This window comes from Halictus rubicundus, chromosome 3 (assembly GCF_050948215.1).
Source record: "Halictus rubicundus isolate RS-2024b chromosome 3, iyHalRubi1_principal, whole genome shotgun sequence".
Lineage (NCBI taxonomy): Eukaryota > Metazoa > Arthropoda > Insecta > Hymenoptera > Halictidae > Halictus > Halictus rubicundus.
The window spans coordinates 4,819,355-4,831,947 of record NC_135151.1 but is presented as its reverse complement, the minus strand read 5'-3'; the positions used below and the strand labels follow the sequence as shown (position 1 = coordinate 4,831,947).

At 37.4% G+C, this 12,593-nt stretch overlaps 2 protein-coding genes across 2 annotated transcripts in view; one reads left to right on the top strand and one right to left on the bottom strand.

Moving 5' to 3' along the window:
* The window catches only part of LOC143352209 (uncharacterized), a 129,568-nt gene that overhangs the window by 15,316 nt on the left and 101,659 nt on the right, over positions 1-12,593 (bottom strand). The window lies entirely within an intron of this gene.
* Positions 8,497-9,291, top strand: LOC143352461 (uncharacterized). Its single transcript, XM_076784970.1, has 2 exons — positions 8,497-8,611; positions 8,705-9,291. The coding sequence occupies exon 2, from the start codon at positions 8,725-8,727 to the stop codon at positions 9,202-9,204; it is 480 nt and encodes a 159-aa protein (XP_076641085.1). The 5' UTR covers positions 8,497-8,611; positions 8,705-8,724; the 3' UTR covers positions 9,205-9,291.

Below are 12,593 nucleotides of genomic sequence, written 5' to 3'. Positions count from 1 at the left end.
GTTCAAGAATATCGATGCACTACTTTCAGTTTATCGGAGTTATTAAAAAATGAACAAAATTTCGACTTGGTGACTGTTTTTTTCTTTTTGCAATTCATATAGAAAATGTTTATTCTTCATAAGGATCCGCAGTCTATTCGTGACTGTTTTAATCGGAACCTACAGTAGAGCGTCAATTATCCGAACCTCGATTGTCCGAACCGGTGGGGTTGACTTTTGTTCAATTACTCAATTTTTTGTTCAATTACTGCAATTACAATGTAATTTTAATGGCTAAGATTTAAATTACAATTACAAGTAATTGCAATTACTTAGCTTCAAGAAGTAATTGTGAGCCTCAATTACAATTACAGTAATTGAAAGGAGTGATTGCTATTTTTGTCGGTAACGTGGTCGCTCTACCTTATCGCGAATCGACGGAGCCTTGGCTCTTCAGTTTGTCAATTTTGTTTACTACTATTATAATTTGTTTGTTTCTTCTTATTAATTTTACATATGTTTCATTTATTCTTAATTTTCTTGTAAATTCGTCAGTTTTTAAAAATAACTTTTTTTCATAAAAATTGTTAATTTTTTGTTCAATTTATTAATTATGTTAGTAAATTTAATTTTCTGTACAAAATTTCCTATATATATATATATATACACATTAATGACCAAATTACGAGAAGTGCCAAAAATTCGTCCGAAAAATTGTGCAAGCGTCTCGACCCAGAGTTGAGCGAGTCCTCCAGCCGCGATAACATTCGGTATTCCAACAGGGTGTACAAATAGCGTTACTCGACGGTGCCGCGAGCGAGCAGACAACGACGCCGGAATTTTTTATTTAGCAATGTTGCATCCCTCTGTGTACCGGATACAGCTATGATATTTTATTCGACGGACGGCGAGACGAGACACGACGCGACGGTTGATTGGGCGAAATCGTCCGTCGACCGGTAGGCGGAATGTTTGTACACCGGGACACTCGCGAACTGACTTCATTTCTAAATTGAATTCCCTGGCATGTTCGAGACTTGACGGCGCGGAATTGAGACGTTCTTTTGAGGGCTTCACCCCCTTATGAGGTCGATAAAGCCGAGAACAGCGAACAACCATCTGCGATGATAAACTCCAGGCAGGCTCGCTGTGCATTTCTTTGGCGTTGCTAATTGCACCGAGGGGCTATTGTGTTTTACTTAAAAACAGGGACCAGAAATACTTGGCTGTCTTGCGTTTTTATAAAAATTTCGCTCGAACTTGTGTGTTCCGTTAGAAAGACTATTTTTTTCTTAGGTCTTTAAAAGGTGTACTTGCACGATAAATATACTAGAATCTACTTTAGAAATTCCATTGAACCAATTATAAGTATTCTAGTGAAATAGAGCGATTGAAAATAAATCTATCTAGTTTTGACAGAAAAGTGAAAAGGTTAGTAACAGTGAATGCAAATTCCTGGAAAATTCTGCAAATCTGTACAGCTCGAAAGTGATGTTCTTTGCGGTAGGTGTCAAGGTAAATTAATTTATTTGACCAAGAAACAACGGCGCCCAGAATTTTCTTAAGTAAAGTGCGATTTACGGTCGGGCTCGCTCGGTTTCCGGGGAATTCAACGTTCGAAACTCCGTCGAGTGTTAACGTGTGGGTGGAAAGACCTACTAAAAACTGTTGAACTTGAAGGATTAGAGGCGCAGCCAGCAGCACGGCCAGAGTCAACGCGAAAATGCTTTCGACGACGAATGGCGGGATCGATTGAAAGGTTAGAACAAGCTTTCCGGGCTCCGCGACGCTCAACATGACGTCGACTTTCTCTCGGATCTGCTCTTATTCCGGGAAAAGACGACTCGAACCTTCCCGCGCTTCATGTTCGAACCCCAGTCACCGGGGAAAAAGTCGCGCCGGTCGATGTCATTGCAACTTGCACACTTTTCACGGAAACGTCCTCCATCATTGAAAGTTCAACGATGACCTCGATTCCGCTCCTTTCATTTGCACACGCTTCCGACCGGATATCAACAAAGGCCTCCGAGCGAGTTTTCATCGAAACAGAATTCGCCGAATATCAATTGATTACCACGTTATTGTGATTTACGGACCGCCTTCATGAAAGAGTGTTCATTATTTAACTGCACTGAATTTTTAATAATCAGGTACCCTACAGCTGCAGCAATACGTTTTTTTTTTTATTAGAAAATCTCCTGTGGGATTATCGAGGTTGAATAATTAACTTACTTGAATAAGCTTTGAGAAGCAGACGCTTTTGACAGTTTCATGAAAACCATAACGAAATCCATTCATACCGTCATGCGTCGGCTTATAGTTTTACATGTTTTTGAATCAATTTTTTTGAGATCAGAATTGGACCTTATGTTCAACCTAATATAAATAGCTAATAATTTCGATTAACTGCTAAAAGCATAGAATTCTAATGGAACGTTTATGACTAGACCGTGGTGGACATTTTTGCAAAGGAAAATGTCGCTTCGAATGACCTCAGGAGCCGCCCCTTAACCTCTTAACTTAACCATTATTTTGTAAAAATGTGTATTGTATTATATTGTAATACACGAGTATTATCGGGCTTTTAAGTTAAGAGGTTAAACGGCTGTACGACATTTTTGGAGACACCCTGTATATCCAGTTCTATACGTCTAACAATTTTGTGCAACTTGAATTCGTACGATTCAATTTATTTGCAGTCGAGATGTCGCGTCAATATTTTTCTGAAACAGCGAACTAACAGGTTCTCGGATGAATATTAGTACGAGAGCGAATATTTCTAGTTGGCGAATGTTAGGCGCGTTTGCAGAACGTTTGGTGTATGTATGTACTTTGTGTGCCCCGGGTTGAATGAAGTCATTACGCTTTTTCCAATAAATTAATAATGCTGCACGATATGAAGCCCCGCGTCTACTCCTGTAACGGTTTTCGCGAGTAAATAGCGGAAATAAATGCGCTTGCGGAAATTACTTTGAATCGGCTGCAATTCAAATATCCATTTTACAAATGGAAATGTGGTTCTGACAATGTGCCGGCTGATTTCTATAAAATTCAGACATTTTTGACTCCTTCTGATACGAGTTAAGTGAAATTCGATGGTTCTAAAGACAGCATTTATTATTCTACGGATCATTTGTGTAAGCTTAATAATGAATGTTCGTATGAAACAAATATGTTCTGGGCATGATAATAGACATATTCTTGGTAATATTTGTTGTTAATGTTACACAATATTTCATTTCAATGTGTGCAGTGGCGATTTAGTACTTTGCCTTGCAAAAGCATGAAGGAATATAATTAGATGTTACGGTCTTTGACAAGACTTAATTAGCTCAGAGAACGCCGAAAGTCTTAATAATTTGTAAAATAAATAATAAATTGCATTCATAAACTCACGTTTTTTTTTCGTTTTCTAAACAGAAGGCAGAAGGCGAGCTTAATCGTAATTCTAGCAATTAAAATGTCGAGAAGTTGGTGAAAAGCTTCAGAAACGTATCAACATGCAACGAATATGCGTGAACAGCGTGTTGAATGTATATATAAAAATTTGTGTAAATATACTTTGTAGAGATGTAACCAGTTTATTCTTAAACAATAATAAGTAAAATTTCCATACAATTCGTTATCACTCAATCACTACGTTTCTAATTAAATTACAATGAAGTTATTAAATACGATACCACAGTTGTCCAAGTTATTTATATTTAATTTCCAATCAATTCGTGTTTGCATATGAAAATTAATTATCATAACAGGTTCCGTAATTACAATAAGATAACAAGAGTATTGTAAAATATTACAGAAACGCACAATGTAATTGCTCCATTTATATTTTGCAAATAGTTTAGTAAATTCATAAATTAACTAAATAAGAACTATTATTTTCCTTGAAAATAAGAGAGTCTATTATTATTTCTCTGCACAAACACTTTTGTATCTCTTTCACCTACTTGAAGATATAATGGTCCATTCTTCGCACTCTATATAACAGGAACTAACCATACAATTTTGTAAATGCTCTCATAAATAACTTTCCATAGTTGTAGATAAAATTCTAGCCGTAATGTTATCGTTTAAGAAACCAATAATTCTAAATTAATTTTTTCGACGTCTCTTAAAGTATAAAACCTGAACTAATTTTTCACAGTTGACTCCTCCAATGTTAGCAAGCTATTGTTATAATTAACTATGAGGATACCATAGTTCGCCGAATCGAAAACATGTGTATACCAAAAAAGCAGATTTAATGAAACAGAATGAAATACATATTCTTCTGCCTGCCGAACGATTATTATTCAATTCTGCTAACGAATATATTAATTTCACAATAATTAAACAGATAGTATAAATGTTCATGTTTAGACAAAGAGGTTTACGTATTCACACTGTATTCTCGTGCATAGAGGTGAATAAAGTATTAAATCTCAGTGGCCGCGGGCAATATTCGTTTCCATTTGAACGTTAATCCGCTTTTTAATTGGTACATTATCTCTCTTTAATTATACTTTCTCAAAAACTCGTTCTCGGTACGGATAATATTTCCATTTGTTCAAAAATAACATATATAATAGCTCGGCTTTATGGTATTTATATTTCATTCTGTTACTTCAATCTCCGATTCATTCGCTCGTAAATTTCGCGCAAATTATTTTGCAACATCTGCACGAATTTGATCATTATGATTTTTTCATATTTCCAATTGCTTTTTACGTTTTCCATCGCACATCGGAAAAGTGTGACGCATTTAGTATTCCAGATATACATTTCAATACTGATGATTTTTCATGTACATGTCGAACCAATATTATTTTACCTCCATTTTCTGCCACCTTTATTTCATACGAACTTCATTTTTAACTTTTGAACAAAATAATTTTATTGCTGTATACATTTCTGTGCAGAACTTTCAAAATAAAATCTATGATATTTCCAAACAAAATAAGATTGAGGATAACATTATCACCGAACAAATTATTTCTAACATTTTGTCACTTTTCGTCGACAAACGGTTAACAATATTTGCAAAAGCTTAATTTTGATCTTCTTTTTGTCCTTTCGTTTTATAACACCGTAATTTTTTACCGTAAAAGATGTTTTCGTAGTTTTTCGTTATGAATACACTGTAAATCTTCGTGCAAAATACAAATTTTCGAAGTTAGCCGCAGGAAACAGTATGATTCTTCCTTCAATAATTTTAATAAGTCAGGAAAAATATTCTCAAAATTCAAGGAAATGTCTTCACAGGTTTCTATTTTGTTTATTGATTGTAGTCGCAAGCGTGTCGAATCCACAGCCCAGTTATAAAATTATCGAAAGTTAGCTTAAAATATGGCTTTTTAATCTCGAATACCTTGAGCATGGTAGCTCGTCCGACTATTGGGGCTTTCGAAAAATGAGAAGGACCGACATATTGCGTTCTAGTGTGTTGCAGCTGTGCTGAAGGCGGCATGCATCGACGTTAATCTCGCAATTTCATTAAAAGACGACCGTATGAACGAACGAGACCGTCAACGTTGCGTAAACTGCAACGAAATAGTCCCGTAACGAGGTTAAGGATTATCCAGGCGGTGTCGCCTGTTTCGGGTTTACTCCCACTTCGTTTCGCATACGAGAATTTTCGTTACTTACCGACGGGAGCGACGACATTCCACCTTTCCTGCAACGAAAATGAAATTTTGGCCACTTTGACCTTTTACCTCCTACAAGCAACCAGCCATCGAGTATCAGACACAATTTCCCATTTTTTAAATCTCATTTCTACTTATTACTAGCCTGCGAATCGTCGTGCAAATCTACATTTTTGTAACGACGTTTCAATTACGTGAAGGCGACATCTAAGATTTTTTATTTTACAATTATTGGAATTGTAAAGATGCTTCTAGGCGACATAATACGTATATTATAATAGTCAGAAAATCTAAATAAATTAAACCTTTTTATTTTTATAAGGCAATAGTACTCGCTCATTCCTATTTTGTAAGAAATTTTCCTTTGGTATTCTAATTTAAAAGCAAATTTTTCGTCCCTTTGTTCATTCGTCACTTCAGAATTCTTAAAGGATTTATTAACTGTTTAATAATGCTTGGCACCATAAATGTATTTGTAAATACTTTGCAACCGATAGAATTGTGTTATACTATTAATTGAGTTAACTTTATTAGAACTGAACTTGAAGAGTGAAGTACAGTTTACAGCATACGAGAAGGATTATTTGTTATTTTGTGAGAACCAGTTCTTTTAGTTAGAACATTTCAAGATATTTTGTGATATGTTTGGTGTATTGAAAAGTATTTGGTATATATTCTGAAAATGAATCATCTCTTAGCCCTTTGTTGCCTTTATTACGCCCGTTTGTGGATAGTTTAAGCAATTTAAACAATTCAAGTTGCCGATGTCATTCGAATAACGGAAATTAAATAATGGATGAAATTAAGTTTTACTGCCGCGTACCGCTAGGGAAATTTCCATCTCTCGGCGAGCGACCTGATTTCTCAAATCTTCCATCAGATCACTATTCACTGAGTTTTCCATGATTTTCAGATTGCGGTAACACGTATTTATCGCCTATTTTTCAAAGAACTCTACAAATCCAGTGATTCAAATGAAAGAATTCAATTACTATACTTGCCTGCAATTACCTGTACTGCCAGAATATGTAACTACAGAATATGTAAGACGATTTTAATCCGGTGCACTTGAGCTACTTTAACACTAGGTTTACCGAGCAATAAAAATGACTATTTTGCATTACTTTATAAAAATAACAAGAACGTGCTACCCACATTTTTAGCAAGATTTTTCAAATAATATATATCCAAAGAAATGTACCACACTTAATTTTTAGCCTTTCTATCAAATACAAATTTAGTAATATATTTTTTTTATTCTAGAGTGACAGCTTTCAGTGGCACTCCGGAGGTAAAAAAAAAAGAATAAAAAGATCAAAAGCTGCAGAGTGTTAAATTGAAATAAAAACAACCGCGTCAGGTATGTTTGTCTTTTTTTTTTAGTTTAATGAAGGCTGTTGATTTTGTATGTAGCACCAATGTACTCAATTGAATGTTACATGGTCGCAGACCATTTTGCCTCGAAATTGAACGTGAACGTGGCGCGTCATTCGTGTCAAAATGATCATCCATGAAACGAGAAAAGTACCCTTGAACCTATCTTGCACTAATAGCATTACTTCCGTATAAAACATAAATATTCTCGGTAGTCTCTGTTGCTGTAACTTGCAACACGGACAGGCCCTTTTCGATTTAACACTTTCCAAACTACAAAAATACCTTTTTTAAAGATATTCCGACTTTGAATATTCGAATCCGAATGTCCAATCAAAGAGAAAAAAAGTGGATTGATTTGTAGCTGCTCTCGAGCCCATCCACAAAATCTAACACGAGTTACATAATCCATGTCATGTAATTTCTGGTGAAGGCTAACGTGGTGCGGATGATATTTGTGACGAGTGAGAATTTGTGGTGCACTACTTTTGCTGACTTTAGATTCGCGTTGAATCTGACGTATACTGATATGAGGATTACGATGTACCATTGCAGCAACATTAATTTCATTATCTTTGTCACTACATACAGGCTTTTCACGATTCATCTTACGAACAGCCAGACTTCCAGTTTCTTTCAATTTTTTACACAATCTTTCAAAAATCTTGTGTGAAGGGCATATGCGATTTGGATATCTTTCACCGTACAAATCTCGAGCCACAATTGCGTTTCTCTTACTTTCTCCATAAATTAGAAGCACCTGTAACTGTTGTTCGAATGAAAATTTCATATTGACTATCTTATGTTCACTAACTGAGAAATTTCCTTCCTCTCCCTCAGTCGCGTGTTGACGTTCAAAGAGTCAAGACGTCTGTCTTGTTCCACGAGGTACGCGTGTTATGATCTGTCATTGGATACAGTGAGTGTTGTGTTTCCTTATACCGATGCTCGTCGCGATTGGAATCGCGAGTTTGTATTCCTAAATTCTAATTGTCGAGAGATATATTCCTGTGTACAGGAATCTCTCCCACAGAAATCATGATCACAGAAAATGTACTGCAAGTTAAGAACGCGCCACAGTAGCTACATACGCCAGTGTAATGCAAAAAGTTTGTTTTCCTTCGAAAGAATATGCCATAGTTCTAGACGCACATGATGACATCACCATCAAAGAATACATAATTGCAGTGGCAAAGGTCATCAATCCTATCAATATAAGGTTTGGCTCAAGAATCTCTAATAATAGAGTATGTATATACTTATCTGAGAAATCCTTAGTAGCCGAGATCACGTCAAAAAATGACTGTATAAATATTAAAGGCCGTCTAGTATCTGTTAGACCTTGTATCATGAAATCTAAACGCATTACTCTTTCTAATGTGTGCCCTGGCATCCCACATTCTGTGATATTGGACTCTTTTAAACAAATGAGAATTAGAACAGTTTCACCCATGTCCTTCATCAGAGTGGGATTCTCTGTGAACCAGGCTTCTCACATATCCTCAGTTTTCGTCGACAAATCTACATCCATCCAGATGATGTAAGCAAACTTACGGAGAAAATACAAGTTAACTTCGAGGATACTTCATACTGGATTTTCATCTCAACGGATAGTCTAACTTGTTTCCTGTGTAAGAAGGAAGGTCATGTGGCTAAACACTGCCCGACCTCTATCTATAATCCAATTCAACGGTATAACGCTCCTTCCTTATTGACTCGTGTAGGGGATCCTGACGTTGACACGATGAACTGTCCTCAATTAATCAACCAAAAAGGCTTGCAAGAAACCTTTCCTGATCCTGGTGAAGCTAAAAATCTTGGATTAACCAAAGGTTTTAGTAAAAGACCTCTCTCCTCTACAACGTCAAATACTTCACACGGCATCTCGGAGAAACCTAAAAAAGTACACTCTACTGTTTTTTTTAACATTACTTCAGGTAATGACTTAGCTGATGCAAACTTCTCAAATCCTATCTCAGCTAAAAGGTCAGTCGTTCCAGTTAAGAAAAAGAAAAAATTGAGATCTCTAGTGAAATGGTTAGCTCTAAGACAATGGATGAATTGGACCAAGCTTTGGATCCAATTAGGCATATTCTTAGTCAACATCCTGATACATATATCTTACGATACGATCAATACAAAGAATTTCTATCAAAAGCCAAGAGTAATTCAAACATTGTTCAACTGGCCCACTCCTTCACTGACGACCTATCTCAACTTGTGAAGATGCTTCGGGAAACTTACTCTAGTCTCTCTAGTAGATCTATTAAAAATAGAACCTCTAGAATTATCAAGAAATTGGAACTTAACAACAGCTGGTCCGAAGATAAGGAAAAAGATATCTCTAATACATCTCTAGACCTTGGAACCGACTCCGATGTGACCCTCTCTCTCGAAGATCTTGCTCACACTCCACAGAAAACTTAAGCTTATCTACACTATTCATGAATATTAATATTTCGAGCTATCGCATTAACACTAACCTCAAAGCTGTCTTTTGGAATTGCAGAGGCATGTCTACTTGCAATGTTAAACTCCAAAAATATTTAGAGGATGTTGACATATTTATTGGCGTGGAAACTGTGCTTAATAGTAACAAATAATTCGATCTTTCTCATACATTCATTTCTTTAGTCTCACTGTTTATATCCTTAGTGTTATTATTGTATTCGAAAACGTTCATTCTATTGTCTCAATCCTAGTTATAAGCCACCTACGTAATGTAAAGTTAGCATGCACAGCCATGTGCATGCTGCTAATAATCCCATGTGGGGTTTTATAGCTTAATAAAAAAAAAAAAAAAAAAAAACTGAGAAATTGATCGACACTGAGAGAAAGCCTACCAATGTTTACTGTTCGCGACGTACTTTCGCGTTTGTTGCCCGCCAACTTAATCTTGGGCAACTATTTCAACGGATACGGAAGACTGGATTGGAACAGGAAAGGAATCGCGTTTCGTCCCGAACCTGTCGGAGGACTCGTCAGTAAGGCTATTCCGACAGGTCCTGCCTTAGACGCGCGCGGATCCGAGTGATCCGTATTGTATTCGCCTTGCCGTGTGCAAGGCGATTTGACTCTCGGTATAATTGACTGTAAGTGTCACGTGTTCAAGATCTTGTATGGACTCATTGCAAGCTAGACTTCCAGACTCAACGCGAAGTTGTAAGGTTCGGATGAGACCTGTGGTGTTGCTCGTCCGAAGATCGTATATGAACTGTATTTGCAGCTCGACCGCCTTTCAGAATTAACTCGAGGTCATAGGCTCCCCATGGCTGAGAGGTTGGCCTTAGGTGGTTATAGGCTCCTCGTGGCTGAGAGGTTGGCCTTAGGTGTAGGAGAGGTATGTGTCGCTCGTTGCGACGAGAAAGGAAGCTCTCCGGATTGGTTAGGGAAAACTTGCATTTTCCAATCAGCATGCCCTTAATTGTTCAAACTCCCTTCCACAGGCTCAGGCTAAGAGCCTGGTTGGAAGGAAGAGTGGGGCGATGCATAACTTGGGAAAAACCGAGTGTTTTGGTAATTCGACGCTGTCGAAAGGTCGATTGTCATAGACCCTTGAGCCGTGTCATGAATTTATGGCCTGACCGTACTTAGTGGCCGCGAGCGAAGGATATACATCCTTGGGCCGTATCTAAAGAACGCGAAGGTTTTGCAGACCCATCTTGTGTATACAAACATCGTTCGGTCGGTCCGATTGTAAACAGCTTCGAGATGATGAGGGCCAAAGTTGCTATTTGGTTACGTCTCTAAATCACGAATGTTTTGAAATAAAAGGAGCTACGAACAAAGACCCTCTGTAAGACCCTTTCGTTTATCGATAGCATGAAGAAACGATTCATGCTTAAGATGACAGTTCTGTTGCGACGGAACATTTACATTTGACATAGTGAGCATATCGTTACGGTAATTCGGCATTCATTCGCAGCACCGTAATTTACCGCGAACGCATAAAACATCGCAGTTTTCGTATCGGTATCCATTGTAACGAAGGAATCGGGAAATCCGATTTGCTGCGGTTTCGGCGGGCCGCAGGCTACTTGCGAAATTGTTGATCGAGTAACGTGCTCTCAGGCCACCGGCAATTTCAGCAAAACCTCCGCGAGTTAATTGAACGATGCGACGCGCGTTAATTCGTAATTACACACAGTTCAAATTACAGGGTGGGGACAGGGCGCGGGACACCGTCGCATGGGCGAAACACCGCACCGCAACGATGGATCCCGAAACGAATAAGATCCCTCCGTTTTCGCGGTGAACGTCGATTTGCATACCTCTCGTTTTTACGGAATTTAATTTCTTATTCAATCCGCCTGGGCTGCACTTGATCGTCTGATTGTATATTCATACGTCGCTACCTGAATCATGCCTTAGGCGGCGGCGGCGTCGCGTTGTCGATAACCAGAAACGAGATGTTGCCTGTCGCTCCGAGGTAAACTCGACGCGACACCGCTCTGAAAAATTACAGGCCCGAGGAGATTTTGTTTACAGGCTGCACGGTGTAATAAATAAAATCCCTTTGATCGGAAACCGATAACCTAATCGGTCCGCCATCAGTCACGGCTCGTGTCGGAACTAAACATAGCGCTAAACCGTTTGACGTCGGTTGTGAAATTAATTTCTATGCTTGTCGCTGCTACTATATAGCAGTACTAATTGACGACAACCTTTTGCTATAAATAGACAAATGTCACATGTACTCAATCATCATAGAATTATCTTTTCTACACTGCTTGCTCAGGGATTGAAAACAGTTAAGTATGAAGAACTGAAATAATGTTGTAACTGTTACGAGGATGTCGATTCTATAACTGTCATTTTTCGGCTATTTTTCGGAACCGAAAAATTACATTATACAATACAATGATTATCGTTTCACATTGTTTCCGGCAATTCGTGTTATAATTCTTGTTCTTTTCATAAAACACGATAGATTTTCGGTTAAAAATCACAGATTTCTCTTGAAACGATTGAAATCTCTTGAAAAAGTGGAATTTTGTGACCCAAGCACAGCTGTAGTACGTACTGCAATTTTTTTCATTGAAAAGAAATATTGCGTTTTTCTGATAGAGATAAAAATTAACGGATATTCCAGATGCAGCTTTCAAAAACCAATCCGGCACAAAAAGGTTGTATACTCGTCGTTTCGCGGAATTTAGTAAAATTTTCACTTATGTTTGTGTTTAACCTGTACACTTTTGAACGATAACATCATCCACTTAATGAAATATAATTTTCCACATATAAATGTATTATAAATTGCTGAAATTCTAATTTTCTCTTTGATGGCTGAATTAAAACTTTCTTTGAACAATTACACGAAACTAAACGCGATTACTCCTACACCAAAAACCAACCCAGAATGTTTGTAACAGAATTTGTGACACTTTTTAATTCGTTAAACTTCCTTCGATTTTCGATACGTGTCGCCCAGAAAAGAATTTTTGAAACAATCTAACATTTGGTGCAGGGTCATTCCAAGTAAAACAATTAAAGAATTTTCCAGTTGAAGTAGCTGGCCGTTCAGGAAAATCAATTGTACATCGAATAATCGCAGTTCTACATGTGAAATTCGAAACAAAATGACGTCGACCTGCGTCGAGCGTTCTACATATT